General features: G+C 42.8%; 1 protein-coding gene across 1 annotated transcript in view; it reads left to right on the forward strand.

The window, feature by feature from the left end:
- CNKSR3 (CNKSR family member 3) overlaps positions 1-24,854 on the forward strand; it is a 102,933-nt gene that overhangs the window by 41,987 nt on the left and 36,092 nt on the right. Inside the window, exons 2-3 of the mRNA XM_039528216.1 lie at positions 12,899-13,062; positions 24,063-24,265. Coding sequence (XP_039384150.1) covers positions 12,899-13,062; positions 24,063-24,265 — 367 coding nt within the window. The remainder of the gene's footprint in view (positions 1-12,898; positions 13,063-24,062; positions 24,266-24,854) is intronic.

A 24,854-nucleotide genomic window follows, 5' to 3' on the forward strand; every position in this document is an offset into this window, starting at 1 on the left:
TTTCCAGGGCTAGGTAGTGAAGCTACAGGTGTTGGAGGCAGCTGATGGCGATAAGAACCTGAATGTTGGGGAAAGTGGGTTGGAGAGGACATGGTGGCTCAAGGAAAAGAGTTTTGGGACAAGGGCTGCAGAGGGGCGCCGTGCGCCGTAGTTCGCCGCCGCATGGCTACGAGCGCCTGGATCGAGTCCACTTGGCACACCAGGATGCTTATCAGCCGATCTGTGCTTTGCTGCCGGAACTCTGCGCTTTTGTGTCGGCAATGCGCATTCTGCTGGTGGATCCTCCTTTCATTCTCCCTCCACTCCTCCACTTTTAGATTCTCGTTAAGTGACTGCTGCATCACTTCATGCAGCATGTCTTCTTTGCTTCTATGTGGCCTCTTCCTGAGTCTTTGCAGCCTCTCGGCTGGCGATAACACGGATGGCTGAGATCTCAAGGTTGCATCTGTAAAGGCAAAATGTAACACTTAACAGAGGCAGCATTGTTCACACCAAACAGAGCAATGATTCCCCCGCACTTAAGGAGGGCAAGCACAGTCTACGAAATAGCATAGTTTGCCCATCCCAAAGTGAGTGCACATAACCTACGGGATCCCCAAAATGGTGAGTAAGCACAGGGTCCAGGGGGAATGACTGTTTCATGGTTGTACTGTCCTCTGGGTTTCTGTGCCTTGGGGAGAGCCAACAGCTGCAGGGGGCCCCTATACTGAACACTGTCCCCACATTTTCTACAGGAGTTCGTCCTGGAAAATATCTCGCTGCTGAGGGTGACCTGGAAAGCAAGGGAGGGTTGTCTCCTACAATGCAGCTTCTGCCCTGGCCCATATGCAGCTTGCCTGTGTGCAGCAATGGTCTTCCCCTCTCCCCACCCCTCACAGCGTGGACATGTTAGCCTGACTAGGACAAGGACCACAGTGGCTCTCCCAAGAAACCTGCGCAAGTGCATTGCCCAAGTTCTGGATGAGACCTTTGAGGAGATCACTGAGGCCAATTACTGCAATGTGAGAGAGCACTTAAACACCTTATTCTGCATCAAGGCATGCATGCAGCCCTAACCCTCCTTGCCCCAAGAACCTGCACTGAACAATTTTCTTCCCAAAATAAAAGCCACTTACCAGGCACCTCCTCTGGTGTTTGCCCTTCCCCAAGCACCGGCCGCTGCAACTGGCTACCTTCCTCCTGGCTTGAGAACAGCTTCTGGCTGCATGCATCTAGGGATGCCGGGGTGTCTTCCTCCGCCTCAGCACCCTTGCTCTCGCTTTGCTCCTCTTTTTCCTCCTGGCTTGTTGGACTGGGCTCTGAAGTGTCCATGGTGGTACTCAGAGTGGAGGTGGGGTCACCCCCAAGTATTGCGTCCAGCTCTTTTGTAAAAACGGCAGGTCGCGGAGGCAGCACTGGAGCGGAGCGGCGGTTTGCCTTGCAGGCTTTGTGATAGACATTCTGCAGTTCCTTCACTTTAACCCTGCACTGCAGAGCGTCCTGGTCATGGCCTCTTTCCATCATGTCCCTTGATATCTGCCCAAAGGTATCGTAATTCCTATGGCTGGAGCGCAGCTGGGACTGGACAGCTTCCTCCCCACAAACACTGAGGTCCAGCACCTCACCGATGCTCCATACTAGGGATTGCCTGGTGTGTGGAGGCATGGTCACCTGGAAAGATTTGCTGAGAGCCCTCCATGCCTGGCTGAGCAAACAGGAAGGGGATTTTCAAAATTCCTAGAGAATTTAAAGGGTGGGTCTGATAGTCACCTGAGGGCAGGGCAGGGCAGTAGAGTTCAAAGTGATGACCTGAGTGGCTAGAACAGGCATTGTGGGATACTTCTGGAGGCTGATCAGAGCACATTAACAGACCAGGGCGTCCACACTGGAGCCGTGGTGCTCCAGCGGGGGTGCATCAAACGAAGTGGAATACCCGGAGCGCTCTAGCCGCGGAGTCAGAACACTCTGTGCCTTGTCAGTGTGGACCGGTCGTGAGTTAGAGCACACTGGGCTGCTTTAATGCGCTCTAACTCGCAATTGTAGCCATGCCCGTCGAGTTGTCTTTAGTTCTCTTCCTGCATAATGCACAGGTCTGATGCTCTTGATGTTCCTACTGCAATGCTATATGGTGCCGCTTCGTTGGCTTTCATGTGACTAATGTAGGTAACTCAGGCCATCTTTGTGTCACTGTGTACAACTTGTAACAGGTAAATACAGTCTTATAAATGTGTGTGATACAGATTAATATATATATTAAGGTCAGACAGGATCATTATTATCATCTAGTTTGATCTTCTGCATAACAGAGGCCATTTCACCCAGTAATTCCAGGATCAAGCCCAAATGTTACCCACAGTGCGTGTTAAACTGATTTGGGCGGAGGAATAAGATGAATAGCATAGCATGGCTTTTAGAAGTCCTTGCTGTCTCATACTGGGAAGCATGTATGTCTCTCTTTCTGTGTATGTACATGCTAAATAAAATCAAAACAAGCCAACGTGTGCAGATATGATTGGGGATGATCTTTATGCAGAATGCAAGGAATTAACAGATTTTTTGGCTTCTGAAGCCTTTGGGAGATGTGTGTGTACTACAATGACTCTCTCTGCTAGCAATCTCTAGATTTTCAGTGTATAGCCAATGGTTTCTTGCAAACGTACACAGCTGCACTTTAGATCTTGTAGTATGACACTTGTGGTGGTGTTACGACCTATTTTTCAGTGTCAGGTGTGACGAAGGTTCATGGTTGGCTCTTAATCGATATCTTCATGCCAAATAATGTTTTTATTAAGTCACTCTGGTGAAAGCCAAATTAAGTTACATCGTTACCTTTTTTTAAACACTGATGTGACAGTACAGTTCATTTTTCTATTTATATAGCTTTCCAGGTATTAGAGTTCTATTTTGCTTGTAATTCTAAATCTTAAAACTAGGCCATAAATAACAGGAAAATCCCTACGGAAAATAATGAAAATGACTTATAACTCTAGCTGAAGATAACGAAAGAAAGATCCAGGGCTCCCATAATGTTATGTCTAAGATTTCTCTGAAAGTGAGCAATTTTAAAAATGAATTTTGGTTGAGCTTTAGCCAAGATTTCCCTGGGAATGGGCCACAGGTCTTTAAATCATTATTTCTCCCAGGGATGTCTTTCACTTAGTACAGTATTGTGCTCTGATATTGTCTGCCTCTATTGAATACGTTTGTCTTGTTGGTGAAAACTCTGCAATTAGAAATCATGCTTCAATCTGGACCTATAAATCTGAGTGCATTGCTGCTTGCTGTCTGTATCACAACCTGGATTAAAAGCTGCATGAACAGCTGTGCAGTTCACCATTGTCTGTTTTTTTCGTAGCGTTATTTACAGGGACTGATGTTTGCTAGACTTTTTCACTGGAGTATGAAACTGTGTCTGTATTTTTCTCATTAAATTGTCATGCTACAATTTAATATTAAACCTTTAGCCTTTTGAATAAATTATTTGAGATTATGGAAGGATCTTATGCCACTGTGGTGGTAAATATTCACATATTTAGTTCTGTTAAATAACAAAGCTATGAAAAGGGTAAATAGTTTATTTTTTACAACAACAAAAAAGTTGACATTTGCTTAAGGCTCTGCATTGTCAAACCTGTAAATCAGTCCTATAGGTATAGCATGGAATATACGAATGCCAGTTTCCCTCTAATTCCTTGCTAATGAATGCTATCCAGAAAGACTGCCTCTAACTGCTACACTACCACAGATGCTGCTTCACCAGTTGTAGCAATGGTTGGAGCACCAGTGTAGATAGGACCCATGCCTTCTTGCTAGTGTGTTGGCTAAACCTGCTTAGTATAGATGCAGTCTAAGGGGCAAGAGGTAATTCATTCTGGATAGACATTCAGTTAATTCAAAATAACAAGTATGCTAATGCTGGTCAAGGTGATAAGCTTTATCGGGGTGGCCAATCCGCATGCGGCTCTTTTACAGTTAAAGTGCGGCTCGCGGAGCTCCCCCATATCGTGCCCCCCCTCCATTCTTCACTTACCAGACTGGAGGGAGAGGGGAACTTGGGGCTTCTGCCCTGCAGCAGGATAGTGGGTGTAGGGGCTTCTGCCAGAGACAACTGGTGCCTTCTGTGTGTGTGTGGGGGGGTACAGTTTAAAGGTTTGCCCCTTTAACAGCTTGAGTCAGACTTCCTTCTTACCCTCAGCATTCCCTCCCTGCAGCTCCCGTGTTAGCTCTGCTTGGAGAGGTAGTGGCAAACAGCTGGGAGTTGTAAAGAGGGGCTGCTGCTTTAGCTCCATGGGGAGAGGCATTAGCAAAAGTAGCACCTCTCCCCATGGCCGCAGCTCCCAGTTTGTCTGCTTCAGCACCTGCCATGCAAGGAGGGGGCCCAGTGGCACCATTTGACCAAGTGGGGCCAGCAAACCCTGACAAAAATCTGGGGAAGGCATGTGACCCCCACATACTCCCCCTGACCCCCCCGCATCACTTCTGGAATCTGCACAGCGGGGAGGGGGTCTTGGGGCTTCATCCCCATGGGGCGCACCTGCCAGGGCTCAGGGCTTCAGCTGCAGTGGGGCTGGAGTCCCGGCAGGTGCGCCCTGGCTCTTGAACTTCTGAGATTGTTGCATGAGGTTCAGAGGGTCAGTAAATTTGGCTACCCTGTTATGTACAAAGCTTTTAGTTTTATCTTGTAAAAGGGTTATGGGTGAATGTGGAGTCTATGGATTTAATTTCTGGGAAAACTTTAATAAATAGTATTTTCAGGTCAAATATATTTATGTACAATACAATATCCATCATATACAAGGACAACGATTGTCGCACAAGATGTGTCCTGGGATCTAGTGGGACAGGAGGTGTCCATTAGCAAAGCTGAAGACTGGATACCTCTTCTATCCCTGTTGTGATCTGTGTGACGTGAGGAAATGAGGAGGGAGGCATTCTCCTACGTGTGGCCAAGCTGGCAGGCAAACACTGGCAGTCCTTCCAATCCCATCTCTGAATGACAAGGAGAGAGAAGAAAGAACCCATACACGAGGCCATGCTGTTCTCTGCAACGTCAGCAGCTAGTAAGCACCAGACCTTGTTTGCATCACCAAGACCTACTTAAATGATTTGACAAAAATTTGGAGGAGCTAATATGCCCATAAGTAAACTTGACTGTGAAAGGTATAGGAGTTTTATAAAAATTATTTTTATGCAGCAGAGAGTCTATTATGTTGTGACCAGACTATTCTTTTTCTCCTAGCTTTTTTGTAATGTGATACTTAGGCCTGATCTACACTCGGGGGGATCGATCTAAGGTATACAAGAATAGCTACAAGAATAGCGTATCTGAAGTCGACACATCTTAGATGGACTTAGAATCACTTACTTTGCATCCTCGCGGTGCGGGATCTATGGCCGCCACTCCCCCCGTCGATTTTGCTTCCGCCTCTTGTCGAGCTGGAGTTCAGCAGTCAATGGGAGAGCAATCGGGGTGGATTTATTGTGTCTACACAACACACGATAGATCGATAGATCGAGCGCTACCCGCTGATCCGGCGGGTAGTGTAGACATACCCTTAGGATCAGATAATGACTGTGCTGTGACTGACTGACTGTGAAGCAATTTACATATACAGCCAAAAGCACCGTGAAAGAGGTTTGTTTGTTCTGCCTGATATGCTAGAACGGGGGTCAGCAATCTGTGTTAGAAATTTTTTCAAACGTCTCCTGGAAGCTTGCATCTTCTTTTAGCAAATCCAAAAAGCCCTCTAAGAAATGGCATAATCTGATGATACTCAAAGTGAGAGAATATTTTAGATAATTCAAGATGAATGGTAAAGCAAACATAACAAGAAATACCCAGAAGCGGGTGCTGAATACCTATTGCTAACTCTGATTTGGGGGTGGCGTCAGGTGGGGAGGGAACATGAATTAACACAGAAATTAGTTTCAACTTGCTCCTTTAAAAAACAAAACAAAAAGCCTGTCAAAGGAACTTGAACTTTTTGGTTTGCTGAAGATCTCAGTGACTGCATCATTCCCTGACATTCCATGGGTTGCATCTGGCTAATGGTGTCAGTGATGTCACTCTATAGGGTCCTATCAAATTCAAGACCATGAAAAATGCGTCACGGACCATGAAATTTGGTCTTTTGTGTGCTTTTACCCTATACTATACAGATTTCACAGGGAAGACCAGCGTTTCTCAAATTGGGAGTCCTGACCCAAAAGGGAGTAGCGGGGGGAGGGAGGGGTCACAGTATTGCCACCCTTACTTCTGCACTGACTTCAGAGCTGGGCATCCAGAGAGCGGTAGCTGCTGGCCAGACGTCCAGCTCTGAAGGCAGTGCACTGCCTGAAGCAGTGCAGAAGTAAGGGTGGCAATAGGATGGCATGGTATGGTATTGCCACCCTTACTTCTGTGAGGCTGCTGGTGGCAGCTGTGCCTTTAGAGCTGGGCTCCTGGCCAGCAGCTGCTGCTCTCCAGCTGCTCAGCTCTGAAGGTGGTGCTGCCACCAGCAGCAGCGCAGAAGTAAGGGTAGTAGTACCGCAAACCTCCCCCCTACAATAACCTTGTGGACGTGCCCCCCCCCCCCACAACTCCTTTTTGGGTCAGGACCACTACAATTACAATGCTATTGAATTTCAGATTTAAATAGTTGAAATCATGAAATATAGGATTTTAAAAAAATCGTAAGACACTGAAATTGACTAAAATGGACCATGAACTTGTTAGGGTCCTATCCATAACATAGCACTTCCACTGTGCTGCAGCCTGCCTATATTAGAGCCAGCTGACACTCTCCTGAGCTTACTGTGTAGTACCTCTCTCTAATATACACCTCTACTCTGATATAACGTGACCCGATATAACACGAATTTGGATATAACGTGGTAAAGCAGTGCTCTGGGCGGGCGGGGCTGTGCACGCTGGCGGATCAAAGCAAGTTCGATATACGTAAGATTTTTTTTTGGCTCCCGAGGACAGCGTTATATCGGGGTAGAGGTGTCTCTCTTCTACCCTACGACACTCAGCTACTTCAGTCTGAGCTGCTTCTCTAGCTTCACCAAGCTGGCTTGCAGCTTTTCTAGGTCCTGTTTCCCTTTTCCATCTACCTGATATGGTGCCCATGTGCCTACTTCCTGCTTTCCTACTGTCACCCCCACCTACATTAATGATGCTACATGGTCCTCCTAACCGCTACAACTTTCATTCCCTTCAGTGTTGTAGTTAAGAAAATGAATTAATAGGGTTAAATTACAATAATAATTAATGAAAACATAATATCAAATATAAGAATCCAACACTGTAGTATCACCAAAACATGGGATAGGTGGGGCCCTTAGCCGAGGATTGACATTATTTAAAACCAGTAGAGGATTGGGTTGAGAGGTTGTGTTCTTGTTTTTGTTTTCTTCCTCCAGGGATGGTTTCCCAATGGTAGGTGTCAGTGCTGCGGTAAATGCTGAAGTAATGGGAGCAGAGTAAGGCCTGGTCTATTCGGGGGGTGTCAAACTAAGGTACGCGACTTCAGCTACACGAATAGCGTAGCTGAAGTCGAACTACCTTAGTTCGAATTTCCTACCTGTCCAGACGCCGCGGGATCGAACTCCGCGGCTCCCCCGTCGACTCCGCCACCGCCGTTTGCGGTGGTGGAGTTCCGGAGTCGACGGGAGCGCTTTCGGAGTTCGAACTCCAAGAAATTGAACTCTCCGTGTCCACCCGGCGGATAAGTATGGACCTACCCTGAGACTGTAATATCCTCAGTTAGGAAGGTCAGATTTTTACAATGTCAGAATGTTTGCTTGAGAGTGACAAGGAAACAGATAAGGCTTTGGCAGTCAACATGAGACCTAAAATGCTATCTAAAGTGTCCACTTAATTGGTTTCTCCAATTAGCATTAGAGTTTAGCTATTCTTTTACAGTCAGATGCTATATTGGTGTTAACGACTTTGGCAGATCAGATAATTGGTTTTACAGAAGGGAAACCAGGTACTGGTTTCTAAGTTTTCAGTCTGTTTCCATGCTATGTCCTAATTTAAATTGTCTGATATCAGCCCAGCATACGGATTAGGCAAAACAAATAGCTGTTGCATATATGTGGGTTCATGTTGTGTTGACAAATCTTTTTGTCCTCTATTAATATTGAGTCAATTTTTCTTTCTTTCATTGCTGAGTGACTGGTCTTTTAAATAGTGGAAATTTTAATTCCCTGTGCACAGTGAACTGTTGGCTAAGGGTGGAACCCAACTTTATTTTTTTCCTTTTAATAGTTCTGTTTTCTTTTTATGATTCAGAATGACCTCCTTAATCATGACAAATTGAGACTGGAAACTAGCTATAATTGTCTAATGACTGGTATCTGTGTGAATCCATACACTCAAATATTGTCCTAATTTTCTTTCACTGATACAGAATATCAAGTAACTCCTGGGATGTTTTGAGTGGTGATGAAGGGCTATTGTAGACAAGAGAGTCTAGACTGTTGTAAGGATCTGTTGCACATCCCCATTCTCCAAAAGTAAGGGGAGAGATTTGAACGTTTTAAATAGACACTTTGGGATTCCTTGGAGGATTTTCAGGATATTAGTAACATGAACCTGACTAGGATTTTTTTAAATAACTGGAAAAGAGGTTAGCTCTTATGTCTATCCTCTTTGGTTTTTAGTACACACATTATAAAGCTATATCACATATAATCATTATCTATTATAAACCCTTTTTCCATATCCCATACCTCGCTGACGTTCTAGAGCAGTGGTGCCCATACTTTTCCTGTCCCCGCCCCCCGTAACGGAATCTGTCTGCCCCCTCCGTTATAGCACAGTTGGCTCAGCAGAGGCGCTTGGGCTGAAGGTGGAGCTGGGGGCTGAACTGGGGATGAGGGCAGAACTGGCCAGCAGTTGTAGTAGGGGATGGACTGGAGCTGTAGCTGGGGGTGGAGCTGTGGCCTAGCCCAGAGTTGGGCTGGGGCTGACCTGGGCCCCATCATGTGCCCCCTTGTCCCCTGTGGTAGCTGAACCAGACCCTGCTGCGTGCCCCCGAACGTTCCTCCATTCGCGCCTCCCCTCCCCACCCCCCCCGGTGGCATGCCCCATGGTTTAGTGACCACTGTTCTAGAGACATATCTGAAGTGGATTTATAACACTGAATATAGACTCTTTCCAACTTCATATTCTGAATTGGATTTTATGAGACGCAAGAGGAAAACTAGCTTGCTTTTCTGAATGGGCTACATTTTTTTCTAAATTACAGTGGTATACATTTCGAGTAACTCCATTGAAATCAATGGAGCTAACTATTTACAGCAGTGTGACTGAGATCAGAATCTGGCCCTGGATGTGCTACTGAATGATTCATTAATTTGCCAGAAGCTAGTCTACTTTTTTTTTCTTTCATTTAGTTTTTTTTTAAAGTTGCCTTATCACATACCGTACAGGTAATGGGTTGCCCTTCCTACTAGAAGCACATATATTCGGTGTAGCTTTGATACTACTGTCCATTGTGTAAATCTGCTGAAACTGAACTGGAAAGCAGGAGATACAATATTGTATTTCTTTTGAAGTGCTCTGCATCTAAAGAGTATCTGAAGAACTAAGCTTTCTGGAAAATCCAAGTTCTCTGAAGCATCCGGGTTCTGCAGATGGAAAAAAACTGAAGTGTATAAGAGAATCTCTGCATTGCACAAACTACATATATAAAACTGATAGAATCTGGAACATTTCAGATAGTTGGAGGAGATGGAATGTTGCTGATGTATCAAGATTCTCATCACATGATGCATTTTGAGTGCTGTTTTTAAAAATGTTTTCCAAATTCTTTTGTTAAGCAGACTTACATGAGTTTGTCTGAAATTTCTTTTGCCCTGTTACAGGAATATGAGCTCTTTTGGCTTACATACCATACATAAATATTTCATTCACACTATGGGAAATTCAACAATAGGCTATAAATCTGGTTGCAATTTCAATTTAAAATATAAAAAATATCTCTAACATATGTTCCTTAGTGCCGAAAAAAAAAAAAAATCAGTGTGAATCCTTGCTATAAAAATGCTGGGTTTCAAGGTCTTCATTTCCTGATTTTTTTTTTTCATAAAAATTATTACCTTTTCATCACTTTGGTCTTAAACATGTTTCCCTCTGTGAATAATCCTTGTGCTTTGGAGTTGACTGTTTTGGATTAATAGCCACATAATTTGGTAGCATTATTTCAGTTTACAAATATTCTCATATAGTGACCATGAAAGTACTGTTCTTAAGGGTTATTTTGAAAAGCACAGGATTTTTCTTTTAAATACATATTTTCAGAAATAGATGTGATTGTAGAGATTCAAGAAGAGGAAAAAATGAATAGGGAAAAGCCCCAAGGAAACTGAAAGGCACAATTATATTTCTCATGGGGATGTGCACATTAATGTATCTGGTGTCTCTTTGTGTAGAGTTCATTTAAAAAAAAAAAAAAAAAAAGGCCAAAGAATCAGTCAAGAAAACTGGGTCAGCACCCAGGACAGATACTAGGAACACGAATATTATGTCCAAGAAATTAAAAAAAAATAAATTTTTTTTTAGTAGTCTAAGTAAAATGTAGTTGCTGCAGGTGTTTGTACAATTTGTAATGGAAACTATGGGCTTCCAGTGGGAAGTGATGGGACACAGTGGTCTACAGAAGAAGCATTAAAAATGAGGAATGCCAAATATGTACTGTATATTAGCCTTTTTGTTTTTAAAAAGTGAATATTTTAAACAATGAAGGCCAGACTTTCTGGGAAAAGAGTTTGCATACCCCAAAGGGGAATTTGGCACACATGAGAGAGAGAAAACACTAGACTCAATTTTCAGAACCCTCAAGGACTCGTCAAAATAGACTGCAATTTTAATAAGTGACAGTGCACTAGGAAATTCGTGCTCAGCCAACTTGCATCTGGGCACTAATGCAGGTGTTGGCAGCACATAACAGCTTTTTTTTTTTTAAGCACATGTATGTCAACAGTCATGTATATGGGTACATCCACACAGGGTTCGACCGATCACAACAACTAAGCATGCATAATTCTTGGAAAGGGACAGACTGCCTCATCCCAGTGGTGCCTATTGCTGCTGTTCATTGCTTGTAGGCTGCCATCAGAGCAAGTTGAGTGCATTAAACAAGTTCCAGCCCACATGAGCTTGCAGTCTGCAAGTATCCTGTCAGTGGTGGCTGTAGCTTTTTTGCCGCCCCAAGCACGGCAGGCAGGCTGTCTTCGGCGTCTTGCCTGCGGGAGATCCGCCGGTCCTGTGGCTTCAGCGTACTCGCCGCCGAATCCACGGGACCGGCGGCAGGCAAGCCGCTGAAGGCAGCCTGACTGACGCCCTCTGCAGCTTGCTGCCCCAGGCACGCACTTGGAGAGCTGGTGCCTGGAGCTGCCACTGGATCCTGTGGCTAGAAATTGTATGGCAGTAGTCACTTTACACTTTGCTGCTATTGTATGAACACATTGCATTTAACTTGCAAAGTCCTCTTTCATTTTCTCACAGATATGGATGTGGCAAGCCTATATGTCTGGAACACTTGGTTTTCTGTCACCTCTGGCAAGTTGATGAGTTGTACTCAGTACTCTCATCTTTCATCGTTTCTGTTCAGGATATTATTACTGTTTCCATTGGTGATATCTGGAACCCCCACTCCAAACTCAATGAAGAAGGAAAAATAAATATTAATACTAAGCGTTTGAAAACATATTGATACATTCTTGTCAACTTTTACAATATATGTTGGATATTATACAATTGTTATGTATATGGGCTATATTTCAGATATGTAGCTCTCATGTCTAGCTGTGTATTTTGTCAGTCACAGTGATGCATCAGTATAAAGCTGACTGATTTGTGTGATTTGTTTTTCCTTTATTCTGTTTAATTATGTATACAAATTGGAAAAGGGCATTAAGAGGACTGCATCAACTTTAAAAACACTTTTTTGTTTGAATATTTTTTACCTTCTATTCTTATAACAATCTTAGATGTTAGTTCTAATTGTAAGGGATTAGAGAAGAGATTTTTCTTCATTTGATTACACGATGTATAGTTGCTTTTCATTGGTTCCTTTTCATAGTCAGTTTCCTCTGTTTTTAAAGATCTTGCATGCAGCACCAAAAGATGGAATTTATTTATTTGGCAAAACTAGGAAAATTATAATTTGTAAAAAATCAACTAGGGAGCTCAGACAGCAGGTGTAGTATCTGGAACTAGTTTATATATACATACAAAAACAAAGCTAACTAGATTTCATGGTGACTCGGGGGCCTTCAACTTTTGCAGTGGGGAATGGATGATTCAGGGAATGACAGTAAATGCAATTCGTCTCCTATAAATCATGGAAATGTTGAGACGTGAAACATCTTGATTATTTTGACTTTATATTGTGTCCCTTCCCTTCAGTGTGGTGTTCTTCTTCTGTTTTTTAAACTGGACTTTGGAAAAAAAAAAAGTACACGCCTCGATTTTTCTTGCTTCCTATAAAGCTCATCGCTTATCTCGTCTGCTAAATAGTACAGATTGTTACTTGCTGTGTTCTTCTTCTGTAAGGGTCTTGAGTCAATCCTAATAACCGATACAGGGTGGGCTGAACAACATTGCAGCAGGCCTTGTTCCCCAATTGAAAAGATCCCAGCAAGGAGTACAGTCCTCCACAGCGCTACACTAATCTGAAGCTAAGGGGAGCATATCTATTTGGGCATACTCCTGGAGTGTGCACTCAATTGAGAGCATGTTCCATGTTAGGCATGTGTCTGTTTTGTAGACCAGACTACTTGGTGCGCTTGTTCCCTTTTTTGCCAATATGCAACCTCATGTTAGGCGGTGATTGCTTGATAACCTATATTGGTGACAGCATTTCTTTGTGCTGTTTACAGTTAAACAAAAATTATAATTGGTTTGTGTCTCTCACTCTCTTGGTAGGCTTGGATGATTGCCTGCAGCAGTATGTCCCCAAATTTGAACGGGAGAAGATAAATGGTGAACAGCTGTTACAGATTTCAAATCAAGATCTCGAAGAGTTGGGTATCTCTCGAATTGGACACCAGGAACTGGTTCTGGAGGCGGTGGATCTTCTTTGTGCACTGGTCAGTTATACAGTGAACATATAGATGTGGTTTAAGAAACTTCTTGTGCTCAAAATGAAACTGTAGAAAATTGTTTAATTCAGATTAGTGCCATCTCAGTAGTTCTTGCTTCTGTTTCCCCCTGTTAACATACTAAGTTACGGGTTGTATTTGAAGAATGAAGTTATTTGGGTGGCACTAAGGTAAAATCATGTGGTTCCTGTCACTTTACACATTACCGAGAAAAATAAGTACAGTGCATTGGTCATAAAAAAGACATTGTGGAAATGGCAGATGTTAATAATTGTTGATACGAACTGAACTAGGCTAGCCGCATCCCTTCTCCATAAAATAGCAAAACTATAGAACTCTGTACTCTTGTAGATAATTATAAAGAGGCCTTTAAAAATGATTTAAGGAATATTTTGATGGTAGGAGTACAGAACAGGAGGACTAAAAAAGTCATTGTATCTGAAATTTCAGCCGTTCCCTCCTTCCTGTTGTATAATTGTATGGGTTTTAAATGTAGACCTGCTCTGGAATGAATGCATAAATTGCTGTCTGTATTGGTGGTACAGTATTAGATACAGTTTATTTAAAAGCCATGGTTTTGACACACTTTGAGTATGTGTTAGATGTAATGCTATGAGCTAGGGCCAGAAATATATACAATTACATCACTGAGAATGGTGGGAAAGAATTCTCAACAATTCTTTTGCCATTACTGGCCTACATTCCATTCATTATGTAACATTTGTTTCACTGAGTGTATTCTTCTTAAAATGGACAGAGCTTTTACTTCGTATGAAACGTGCTATTCTTGTTTCAGAAAGGTGGTACAGAGATCATTTGTACTTGATTAAAACAAGGACAAAATGGGATATCCTATAACACAGCAACTGTGTTTCATCAAAAGAATTTATAAATATTTTGTTCAAATACTTCAGCCAAAACATTTGTACAATAGCAAAGGCTTTTTTCCTAATTATTTTTGTGTACCAATATTTTTTTAATGTTAAGTGAAGATTAATGGAAGAACTGAAATATCATTCATGCTGTGGGGGTGGAGTATAGTGTGTCAGGCAGGGGGGAGAGAGTCTAATGAAGTAGTAAATGTACTGTATACTGGCTTGAGTGAAATAATGGATGTGGCAGCCACCCTAAGGCATTTTTTCCCTTACTATTATAATATTAGAATAAAACAAAGCTGGATGACTGCCAGAACCTAAAGCTGTGTTTTATCTCCTACAATTTCCTCCTAATTTCCTTTGTAGACAAAAGTTTTGACCTCAGACCAATTTCTGGAAATACTTTGTGTAGTACAGCTCAAGTTAATGCATTAGACAGAGTTCATATGCTGTAACTGAAATGTCCTTGTTCTTTTTTTGGGTGGAGGGAGTTTTGGGGGGAGGTGTTCCTCTGTTTTAGCTATGTCCTTTGTTGTCATCTTAATTTCTTTTTTGAGTTTTAGGAAAGGCTTTGTATCAAATCAGCTTTAATTTTGTGCTCCAGTGTTTCTGCTTCATGTTTGGATGTCAGTCAGTTTTTCATGACTTTGCTAGCGCTTGCACTTTTCATGTGAGGGAGAATGTCTCCTCCTCCTCCTCCTTCCCCCTACCATCCTCAGGTCCTTCAGATACAGTTTTATGCATTAATGCATTCTGGTATTTTGTGCTGAAGTGACTGTTTTTCACTAAAATTTTAACTCCTGAATTAAAAGGCCAAAAATTAAACCATAATTACTATTAGAAGCATACCTTCTTCCTCTACCTCCTATGATCTACTCCTACGTGACCTGGCACATATTAAATGACTTCTCTGGGTTTATACCCCACAATGTGGTCTTGTCTAGGATCTTGATGCTTTTTTGCCTTTTATGAAAGATTGCCCTTTCCCCTAGTCCTGTCTAGCATGGTTCTTTTCTGGACCTCTTTCAAGAGTGTCCTCTGGTCCCACTGCATACCACAAGAACTCCTGTGACCCCCAAAGAAAGAAACGTAGAGTTGCCTTTGGAGCATCTTTCTCCTTAAATGGTCGCCAGATTGTCAACCTCTGAGATTTTTTTAGGGCCATCCAGCACTGAATAAAGGAGAGTCTGTGGCTAAGATGTCATTATGGAAACGACATCAAAGAAAATCTACCACATTGAAGGATGAAAGCTAATGATATTAAAATGCCACTGTCAACTTGAAAATAACTTCCACCTGTAAATGTTGTCTGTTCCTGTAGGAAACCACCCCTAAGATAGTATAAGGTATAAGTGAAGATTAAAGTAGGTCTGTTTTTTCCTGTTTATTTACGTTGTGCATTTGACAGTTCATTGTGTGAAATCAGTTTCATGCTTTGATTGTATATCCTCCTCTTAGTCTTTTCAGAAGAGTGTTTACCAGTAACACCTGCAGCAGTACTGTAACTCAAGAGACAAGACAGCAGGCAAGTGTGCACTCTGAGGAAAGGGCAAAGGGCTCCCCTTGGAGCATGTACATTTATTGCTCTTGAGCCTGCCTAAAATACCCTTCTCAACAGGTAGATGGGGCAGAAGAAACTTTTTTTTTTTTTTTTTAAACTTGGATTAAAAGGGTGCTCTGTCAGAAAATGAACTTTTTTAAAAAATCAAATTGAGTATCTCTGGCTTTACATACATTAAAGGAGGAGAAAACAGGGTTGTATTTGCTGGGGAGCAGACACTTCAGTTCACTGAAATTTTAAAGGGACATACATTTGCTTTTTAAACTCCAGTTAAACCACAGAAACGGTGGCACATATTTAAAAAATAAGATGTCACCGTGAAGGAGAAATGTGCAAAAATCACCTGAAAGGGTGGTAAAATTGTAGAACATCTTGCCAAGGATATGACTAGAAGAATGAATGAAGAACAATGCAGGCATTAGTGGGAAATAGCTTCATCTTTAGTTTGCTCTCAGGATTAGGGTCCTGAATTCTCCTGTATCTTATAATACTCCTATATATATTACAGTGCAGACTAGAACTTCAACCATCATAGAAAGATGCAGCTGTTTTTTTCCTCTACCTTAGAGTTGAGGATCTTGGTGTGGCGGATCTGCCTTTGTTAGTTTTGCCTGATAGGACAAACTCTTCCCTCATGCTGTAGCAATGCTTGTGATGTTGTATCTGTGTGGTACAGTACAGTGTAATGATATTTGGTGTGTCATTGTCTTCAGCACCATGTGAAAAATTGATCAGATCATGCATGGCACAAGACCATCATATCAAGTTGTATCATGATGGCATTTTTAGAGGATTCCAATGCAAAGTGACATCATATAAGCAGTTATTGCAGAATTGACCTGAAAAATTAAAGGTGAACCAGGATGGATAACAACCTTTGTTTTAGGTTAAGTGTACTCTGCTGTGCTTGTGCGGTAACTGTCCATGTATATAAATTTATAACTTGAGTTCGTGGAGGTTTCAAGCCAGCAACTTACCCCAGCACTGCATTCACTTTAACGTTTTGAGGCTGAAGGAAATTGGAATCAATGTATATTCAGACTTGACACTTTCTTGGATCTTTTGCCCCTCCCTGCAACACTTTATTAAGAAGTCTCCAGTTGAAAATATTTTTTTAAATGTCAGCTACTTCTGTTTCAGTTACCTAACTTAAGTAGTTGTCAGATCAGTGTATTCTTTAGTAGACTGTTGTCTCTATAAACTATAACATGGTTTGATGGGAGTGCGGGGAGTAGACACACTTTGAGGTGTGTTCTTTAAGCTGTACCCTTGCATATCTCTTCCCAAACTAATGAAGAACCAGATAGGAATGTCTGACATAATGTGCTCCCGAGGGCCCACTTCTTTGTGTGTTTTGATGAAAAATGAAGTTTGTTGTATTGAACTAGAAAACAGTTTCCATATACATAAGCAACAAAACTGTTTGTTCTTGAAATAATAATCAGTTAAAACATGAATATCGGGTTGTTTTAAACTTCTTCTTTTTAAAGCAAAAAGCTAAATTTTTTGGGCTTCAGCTACCTGCCAAACATCGGCGACTGATACTGTGTATAAATAGGGAGGGGAGGCATGATTGGAGCATGGGACTGAGTGCCAGCAATTCCTGGATTCTAATCCTGACTCTAACTCCTTTGGTGGCCTCTGGTGAGTCACTTAATTTGTTCTTAAAGATGGAGAAACTAAAATGAAGTGGATTATATTTAGCCAGCTCCTGGCGGTGTTGAAGATTGACTGACTGATATTTGTAAAACATTTTGAAGATTAAAAACGTTAATTCACATGAAAGAAGGTCTGATTAAATCAAAGAATTAATTGGAGGAGATCAAGCATCAAAATAACATGGGTGTTCAGATACCATGATATTAGGTGCAGAATGAGAACTCAGATAGAATGGAACAGAATTAAATCCAATCTGGAAACACTCATTTTCCCATAAAACCTGTGTGAGAGGTGATTTTTCTTTCAAGCAGTTGTGAAATTGCAGGTTCTTCTTTGAGTCGTGTCTTGATGGGTGCTTGGCAGCGTTCCGGAGTGAATAATGTGGAACAGATGGGTACTAGAGATTATACACCAAATACACCATCTAGTTCCCCTCTCTACGCCCCATAACACCTTTCCCCATCCCTCTTCAGGGATCTTTTTCATGAGAGTCGACTATGTCAGGAGGTAGATCAACTCCTACAGTTAGGAGCTATAGAACAAGTACCTCAACATCTATGGGGCAAGGAGTTCTGCTCTCATTAAACTTCCCAATTCACAAAAGGAAGGGAAGTTGGAGACCTGTCCTGCATGTCAGAGCTCTCAACAAGTTTGTTGAGGCTCAAAAGTTCGAGATGGTCACTTTATCAATGATCAGTCTCCCTGATGGACTGGACACCTACTTTCATATTTCAGTATTACTGGCTCACAGATTTATCAGATTTACTCAGATTTTCTCAATTACCAATACAGAGTCCTCCCCTTCAGACTTTCATTAGCCTTGAGAGTATTTTTCACAGTTCTCTCAGTGGTAGCCACTCATCTACACTCACAAGGGATAATGATCTACCGTTATCTAGATGATTGTCTCTTCAGAGCCTAGTTGCTCCAGGTGGCTTGTCAAGCCACTGACGACATGATATGCTTGTCAAAGCCTTCCTACCTCAAGACAGGTTCCTATCCCTGATGTTACTCATAGATGCAGCTCAATGCATACCTCAAATACTGGCCAGACTCTGCCTCCAACTCCTGGGGCATATGGTGGCAAGCACAGCTGTGATACCGCATGCCCGACTCCACTTGCAATGCCTACAACTATGGTTCAGTTCGGTTTACAGGCCGAACAGAGACAGTGTGGACAAACCCCTGTCACTACTTACCAGGATCAAAAACTGTCTGGCCTGATGGAAGAACCCAGCCAACTCATGCAAAAGGATTCCTTTCTCATAGGCATCACCATTGTCGCTCCTTATCACTGATATATTGCTTCGAGGTGGAGCAAGCCTCTAAACAGCCATGCGACGCAAGGCAAATGGTCATCTGTGGAGATATCCTTACACATCAATCTCCTTGAACTGAGAGTTGTCAGGAACGCCTGCACCCATTTCCTCCTGTTGAGAGCAGGATCACATACGAAGATCCTAATGGACAACATAGCCTGCATGTACTACGTGACCCGCCAGGGAGGGGCCAGGTCCCCCTCTCTGTGCACGAATGCGATGAGGCTATGGAATTGGTGCATCTCTCACGGCATCACCTTGTCCACAGCTTACTTCCCGGGCTCTCAGAACTTGATAGCAGACAAACTCAGTTGCAAATTTCTGCATGACCACGAATGGGAGATGCACCTGTCTGTTCTTCACAACTTGTTCATGCAGTGGGGAACACAGTCCACAGACCTGTTCACTACTTACCAGAACAAGAAGTGTCCATGATACTACTCCAGGGTAGAGATGGGACAGTAATACTCTCTGGGAGATGCTCTCCTTCTCTCCTGGGACAAGGACCTTCTTTACGCCTTCCTTCTATTTCTTCTTCTGCTGAAGATCCTACTAAAGATAAAGAGGGATGGAACTCACATAATCCTGATTTGCTCCTACTTGGCCAAAACAGACCTGGTACCCTTACCCGATGCAGCTTGTGATGTGCTTGTCGATCTCCCTTCTGAACTCTCTGCACCTCCTCTCACAGGACAAAGGTCGTACCATACATCCCAACTTGGGGATTCTCTGCCTCAAAGTATGGCTCCTACATGGTTCCAGCACCTAGAAAGGTCATGCTCAAGGGAAGTGCAGGAAGTTCTGTTACACAGTAGAAAGTCCTTCACGCAACGCACTTACCTGCAGAAGTGGTTCCAGGTTTCAGATTTGGTGCATGTCTTAACAAATCTTTCCGGTGTCAGCAACTCTTTCGCATATTCTGGAATATGCTCTGACTTTTAAAAAAAAAATTGGGGTTATCCCTGAGCTCTCTCAGGGTCCACTTAACAGCCATCACAACGTTTCACTGACCCATAGAGGGATACTCAGTACTATCGCATCCAACCACTAAAGGTTCCTTAAAGGTATAACTAACCTCTTCCCTCAACCTTGACTTTCTACCCCGCATGAAACCTAAACCTGGTACTGAAAGGGCTGACCAGGCCCCCCCTTTGAACCTATGTCTACCTGTTCACTGACATACCTATCGGTGAAAACGGCCTTTCTGATAGCAATCACCTCGGCTAGAAAAATAGGGGAGATAGCTGCTTTAATGGTGCAGCACCCTTACACAGTATTTCTTCCCAGGCAAGGTTACGCTCAGGCCGCATCCAAAGTTCATTCCTAAGAGAACATCCTCATTTCATATGAATCTGTCTATCCATCTTCCCATCTTCTACCCCAAGCCTCACCGAGACAATAGGGAGGCCATACTGTATACCTTAGACGTTAGGAGAGCCCTTGCATTCTACCTTGATGGGACAAACACCTTCAGGAAGTCCCCTAAACTGTTCCTCTCCATGGCGGAAAGATCAAAGGGCTCAGTAGTATCAGCCCAAAAACTCTGTAAGTGGGTCTTGAATTGCATCAGACAGTGGTACCAAATTCGTAACATGATCCCTCCAGATGCTATCCATACACATTCCATAAGATCGATCTCCTTATCTGTTGTCGTCTTTAAGGATGATCCTATTGCAGGGATCTGCAGAGCGGTGATTTGGGTGTTAGCCCACACCTTCACAGATCACTGGGGACTCCGCCTCTGATGCCATCTTTGGCTCCATAGTACTGTCATCTGTGACTGACCCAACTCCGAAGTCCCAGCCCTCCAAAAGGGCTGCAGCTTCTACAATGGAGCATCCATACGGACACTCCTCGAAGAAGTTGCTACTCACCTTGTTCAGTAATGATGGTTCTTCGAGATGTGTCTCCCTATGGGTGCTCCACAACCCACCCTCCTCCCCTCCACTTGGAGTTCTTGTTTATGACTCTGTGGTAGAGCATGAACTGAGGACAGTTAGCCCACATGCGCTGACTAGCCTCGTGGCGCAGCACAAGGGAAGAAAGCTCATGCACGGGCCCAGTGGACACTGCTACCGAAGTACTCCGATCAGCAGTGCAGGGAAGCAGTACCCGTAGGGACACACATCTTGAAGAACCATTGTTGCTGCACAAGATGAGTAACTTCTTTGAGTGCAATAGTGATAACTGTTGGCACAAATTAGGCATGCAGTTACATTCTCATTTTTATGCATATGAGTGCATGCCTGAGTGCTTGAAACTCAGGCCTTGGGAATTCTGCACTTGTCCCCCACCCTGCCTCATTTGAAAGGATCACAGCTCTTTATAGAGTGGTTCTAACCACCTCATCACTTGAGGGTTAAAAGGGCCTATAACATGTTCAGTCCCTAGTGAAGGGAAGGGATATTCTGTGTGCCCTTTCCCCTTGCCAGAGTAATTAAGCTTTTATTCTCTTCTGGCACACTGCTATTTTCACATTCTTGTGGCTGCAGGAGCTGGCTCGGCACTCAGAGCTGGTGGTGAGGAAGCAAGCACACCAAAAACAAACAATATTGCAGCATTGTGTAAGAGAGGATGAAAAAACTTGGCTGCAAGAAACTCGTCAGAATGATGTTCTCCTGTTTGTTTTTCTTTAAATCGAAAGGTGGCAAGTTTATATGGCTACAGAATGTAATGCTCAGACTTTGTTTATTAAAGCCAATATTTTTCCTGCTCTAGGATGATGGAAAACTTAAGGATATCCTGTGCTCTTGGAAGGGTGTTGTTTCTTAGACCACATCCTCTCTCATCTCAGCAACACATCTCTAGCTGTACTCTAGATACTGTGTGCTCCCTTGTCAAGTGCTTTAGTAGACTTGTGCAGTGTATACCCGCTGGACTCTGGCCAGAAATGGGAGGCAGTTTTAAAGGCAATTTGGTGGCTGAAAAATCCCATTATGTTTTAGCTTTGTGGATTCTTGTGGGGAGTTCTGTAGACATTTTTTTGGGGAGGAAGATTTTCTTTTTATTTATTTATTTTATTTTAAAAGTTCCAGGTCACTTGTGCTAGTTTTTCAGTCCAAGGTATCCCAGACTTCATTATGCACGTTTGACCAGGAAAGCCACAGAGTACATGAAACTTGAGTAGAGTGGAGCACAATCTGCATAAGAGATCCTACATCAGGAATATTGCCAGCAAAGCTGGAGCGCAGGTCAAGTAAGCTTAATGGAGTGGGAAGAGGCGTTTTTGAAGGCCATTTAAGAGGGCTGCTGGGAGAAATGCTATGATTGAGGGGAGGAAGAGGAGGAGGACTGAGATTTGTATGGGGACAACTGGTTTGTTGTCTCTTATCTCTTACAAATCAGTATATTAGCACTTAGATACAAAGTGCAGTTGAAAATCATCAGAAGGCTTCCCCATTCCCGGCATGTGTTATAATCCAACATGTTCCTGTAATTACTCTGAGTTGCTGTGTAGGTTTTTTCCCCCCCTTCTTTCTAAGTGATCTTTGTGCTGAAGTGGTGCCCTTGGGCTGTGTTTAAACAGAGGTTTTTGTAAAGTCCATTGTTGCCATGGCATTGGTGTAGCTCCAACTCTGAGCATAGCTATTCTACAATGCTAGGGATGGTGGAAATTCATCTGTGCAATAGCAATGTTGGGAGAATTTCACAAAAATCTCAGTACAAACAAGACCCTAGAGACTAGGGCCAAGCTTTTTCAAACATGACTAGTGGTTTTTGGATACCCATGTTTTTTTGGTCCTCAGCCTGAGGTGCCTTAAAAGGACTTTATTTTTCAGAAAGTGCTGAGGGACCTATCTGCCCTCTAAAATCAGAATTCTTTATGATGTCTCCAGTGAGGTATCCCAAATTATTAATCACATTTGAAAATCTTGGCCTTAACCTTTGTTGTCTAAAGAACGGATACAGCATGGGTTTTGTGACTGACATTTGGACTGAGGCAAAATAATTTTGCATAAGCCAGCTGGATTCTAATTTTTGTTACTAGTGACTTGGGCTGCATTTGAACTCATGACCTAGATGTTGCAAGTTTTCTATGTATTATTGCTCTCCTGAGCCATCTAGTATTCCATAGGTTTTGTCCTTTGTGAGGGGAAAGGTGGAAGGGACTTCAAAGGCAATTTTCACTCATGCATAGTGTTGATGCTGTCCATACACTTGCAAATAAATGCCCTTCCTAGTAGGGGGAACACTTACTCAGAACTGTGAAATTATAAGCCAAAACCCTGGTGTAAATATTTAATCACATCTGTTTCCTGGTAGTTCAGCTTTTGTCCCCCAGCAGGTTTAAACTCCCCCCTCCCCTCTTTTTTGCTGGAACCTAGCTGTGTTCCTTCTGGTTTTCCACCATAGTCCTGGGAGCAGCCAGACTTCCGTTCCCTTTAATAGGAGAAAAGTGAAATCAATGCTACTGTGTTACAGTAAGAATCAAGTAATGTGATGGGATTTGGGGCCCTAATATTTTGAGATTCTGAGTTCCCCTCAACTCCCAGTGACTTCAGTGGAAATTGATGAGGTTTGTTGCATAGTAAAGTCAGGCCTTCAGTGAGGTAGCTTGTGATGTGTTTGCATGGCATTCTGCAGCTGGAAGTCGAACCCTGCTACATCTGAATGTTCAGAAATCTATGGACTGCTTTTCAAGTCCTTGCATCTGGGACAGCACCTACACCTGCTTTCCAAACCAGTTACCTACACACCCACAACAGGATTTGGGGACTTCCTGCGTTCTCTAGAAGTTAAGAGCGTTGAGGATAACTAGGATTAATAGGTTTCAGAGTAGCAGCCGTGTTAGTCTGTATCCGCAAAAAAAAAACAGGAGTACTTGTGGCACCTTAAAGACTAACAAATTTATTTTAGCATGAGCTTTCGTGAGCTAAAGCTCACTTCTTCGGATGCATAGAATGGAACACACAGACAGGAGATATTTATACATACAGAGAACATGAACTTCCACCTTTTCATGTTCTCTGTATGTATAAATATCTCCTGTCTGTGTGTTCCATTCTATGCATCCGAAGAAGTGAGCTTTAGCTCACGAAAGCTCATGCTAAAATAAATTTGTTAGTCTTTAAGGTGCCACAAGTACTCCTGTTTTTTTAGGATTAATAGCATACTTTCAAATGCCTAATATAGCTCAGAGACTGCATTTCACAGGGCAGGTTATCCAATGGTGTCTAGTTCAATCAAAAACAACAAGGAGTCTTGTGGCACCTTAAAGACTAACAAATTTATTAGAGCATAAGCTTTTGTGGGCTATGACCCACTTCTTCAGATGTAAGATTTGAAGAAGTGGGTCATAGTCCACAAAAGCTTATGCTCTAATAAATTTGTTAGTCTTTAAGGTGCCACAAGACTCCTTGTTGTTTTTGCTGGAACAGACTAACACAGCTACCCCTCTGAAACTAGTTCAATCAAGTTACTTTTTTCCCAAGCAACTTTTCTTTTGTCAAGAGAGAGAAATTATAGGCAACTCTCTGGATCCTCCATCCCAAATAATCTGTTTTATGGTGCAGTTAGCTTAAATGGGATCTCTATAATGACTTAAACTATTTAAAACAAATCTCTTTCTTGCAGAATTATGGCCTTGAAACAGACAATATGAAGAACTTGGTTCTCAAATTGCGAGCTTCTTCCAACAACCTGCAGAATTATATCAGCAGCCGGAGGAAAAATTCAAAGTATGATGGAAAAACATCACACAAACCCCCCAATGAATTCCTCACTTCAGTGGTGGAGCTCATTGGTGCTGCTAAGGCCTTGCTAGCATGGTTGGACAGGTATGAGATTGGTACTCGCATTTTAAAAAAAAAGTCCATATGCTCACTTGCGTTAGTGAAATGAATTATTTCTGTTTGCAAAGGCAGCTTCTAGAGTGATGTCTGGATGTAAATATCTTTGTTCCCACCCAGACCCCCACTTTATTTAAATCTTAGAATGTCAATAATTAGCAAGTTGAATTGCCAGGCTGTTGGTGGCTGCTGATATTGCTAAAATCAATGGATTTGACCAGTATTTACAGTGGTGGAAAACTCCCCCCCCTCCAATTTCCCTAGTGCAGACAGGGCTTTAAAGTAAATTCTCTCCTCTCCCCCCCCCCCCCCCCCATCTCCCCACTCCCTCTATACAGATGCAGCTTTCTGCTCCAACCCCTCACACAAAATGATTGTTTGAAAAACAGCCATTTGTTAACCTGGCTTTAATTTTTGACTGAATTTGCTCTTTCCCAAATGTGTGTGCTTCAAGGGCCTGGAAAAAGACAGGCAGCAAGAGAGACTCCTTTGCTTTTCCTTACACGGGCTAGGGTTGCTCTGTGACAGCTGCTGCGGAAACAGACAGGCAGCTGAGCAGATAGTGTCCCAGCAGTGA

This window comes from Mauremys reevesii, linkage group 3 (assembly GCF_016161935.1).
Source record: "Mauremys reevesii isolate NIE-2019 linkage group 3, ASM1616193v1, whole genome shotgun sequence".
NCBI classification, from domain to species: domain Eukaryota; kingdom Metazoa; phylum Chordata; order Testudines; family Geoemydidae; genus Mauremys; species Mauremys reevesii.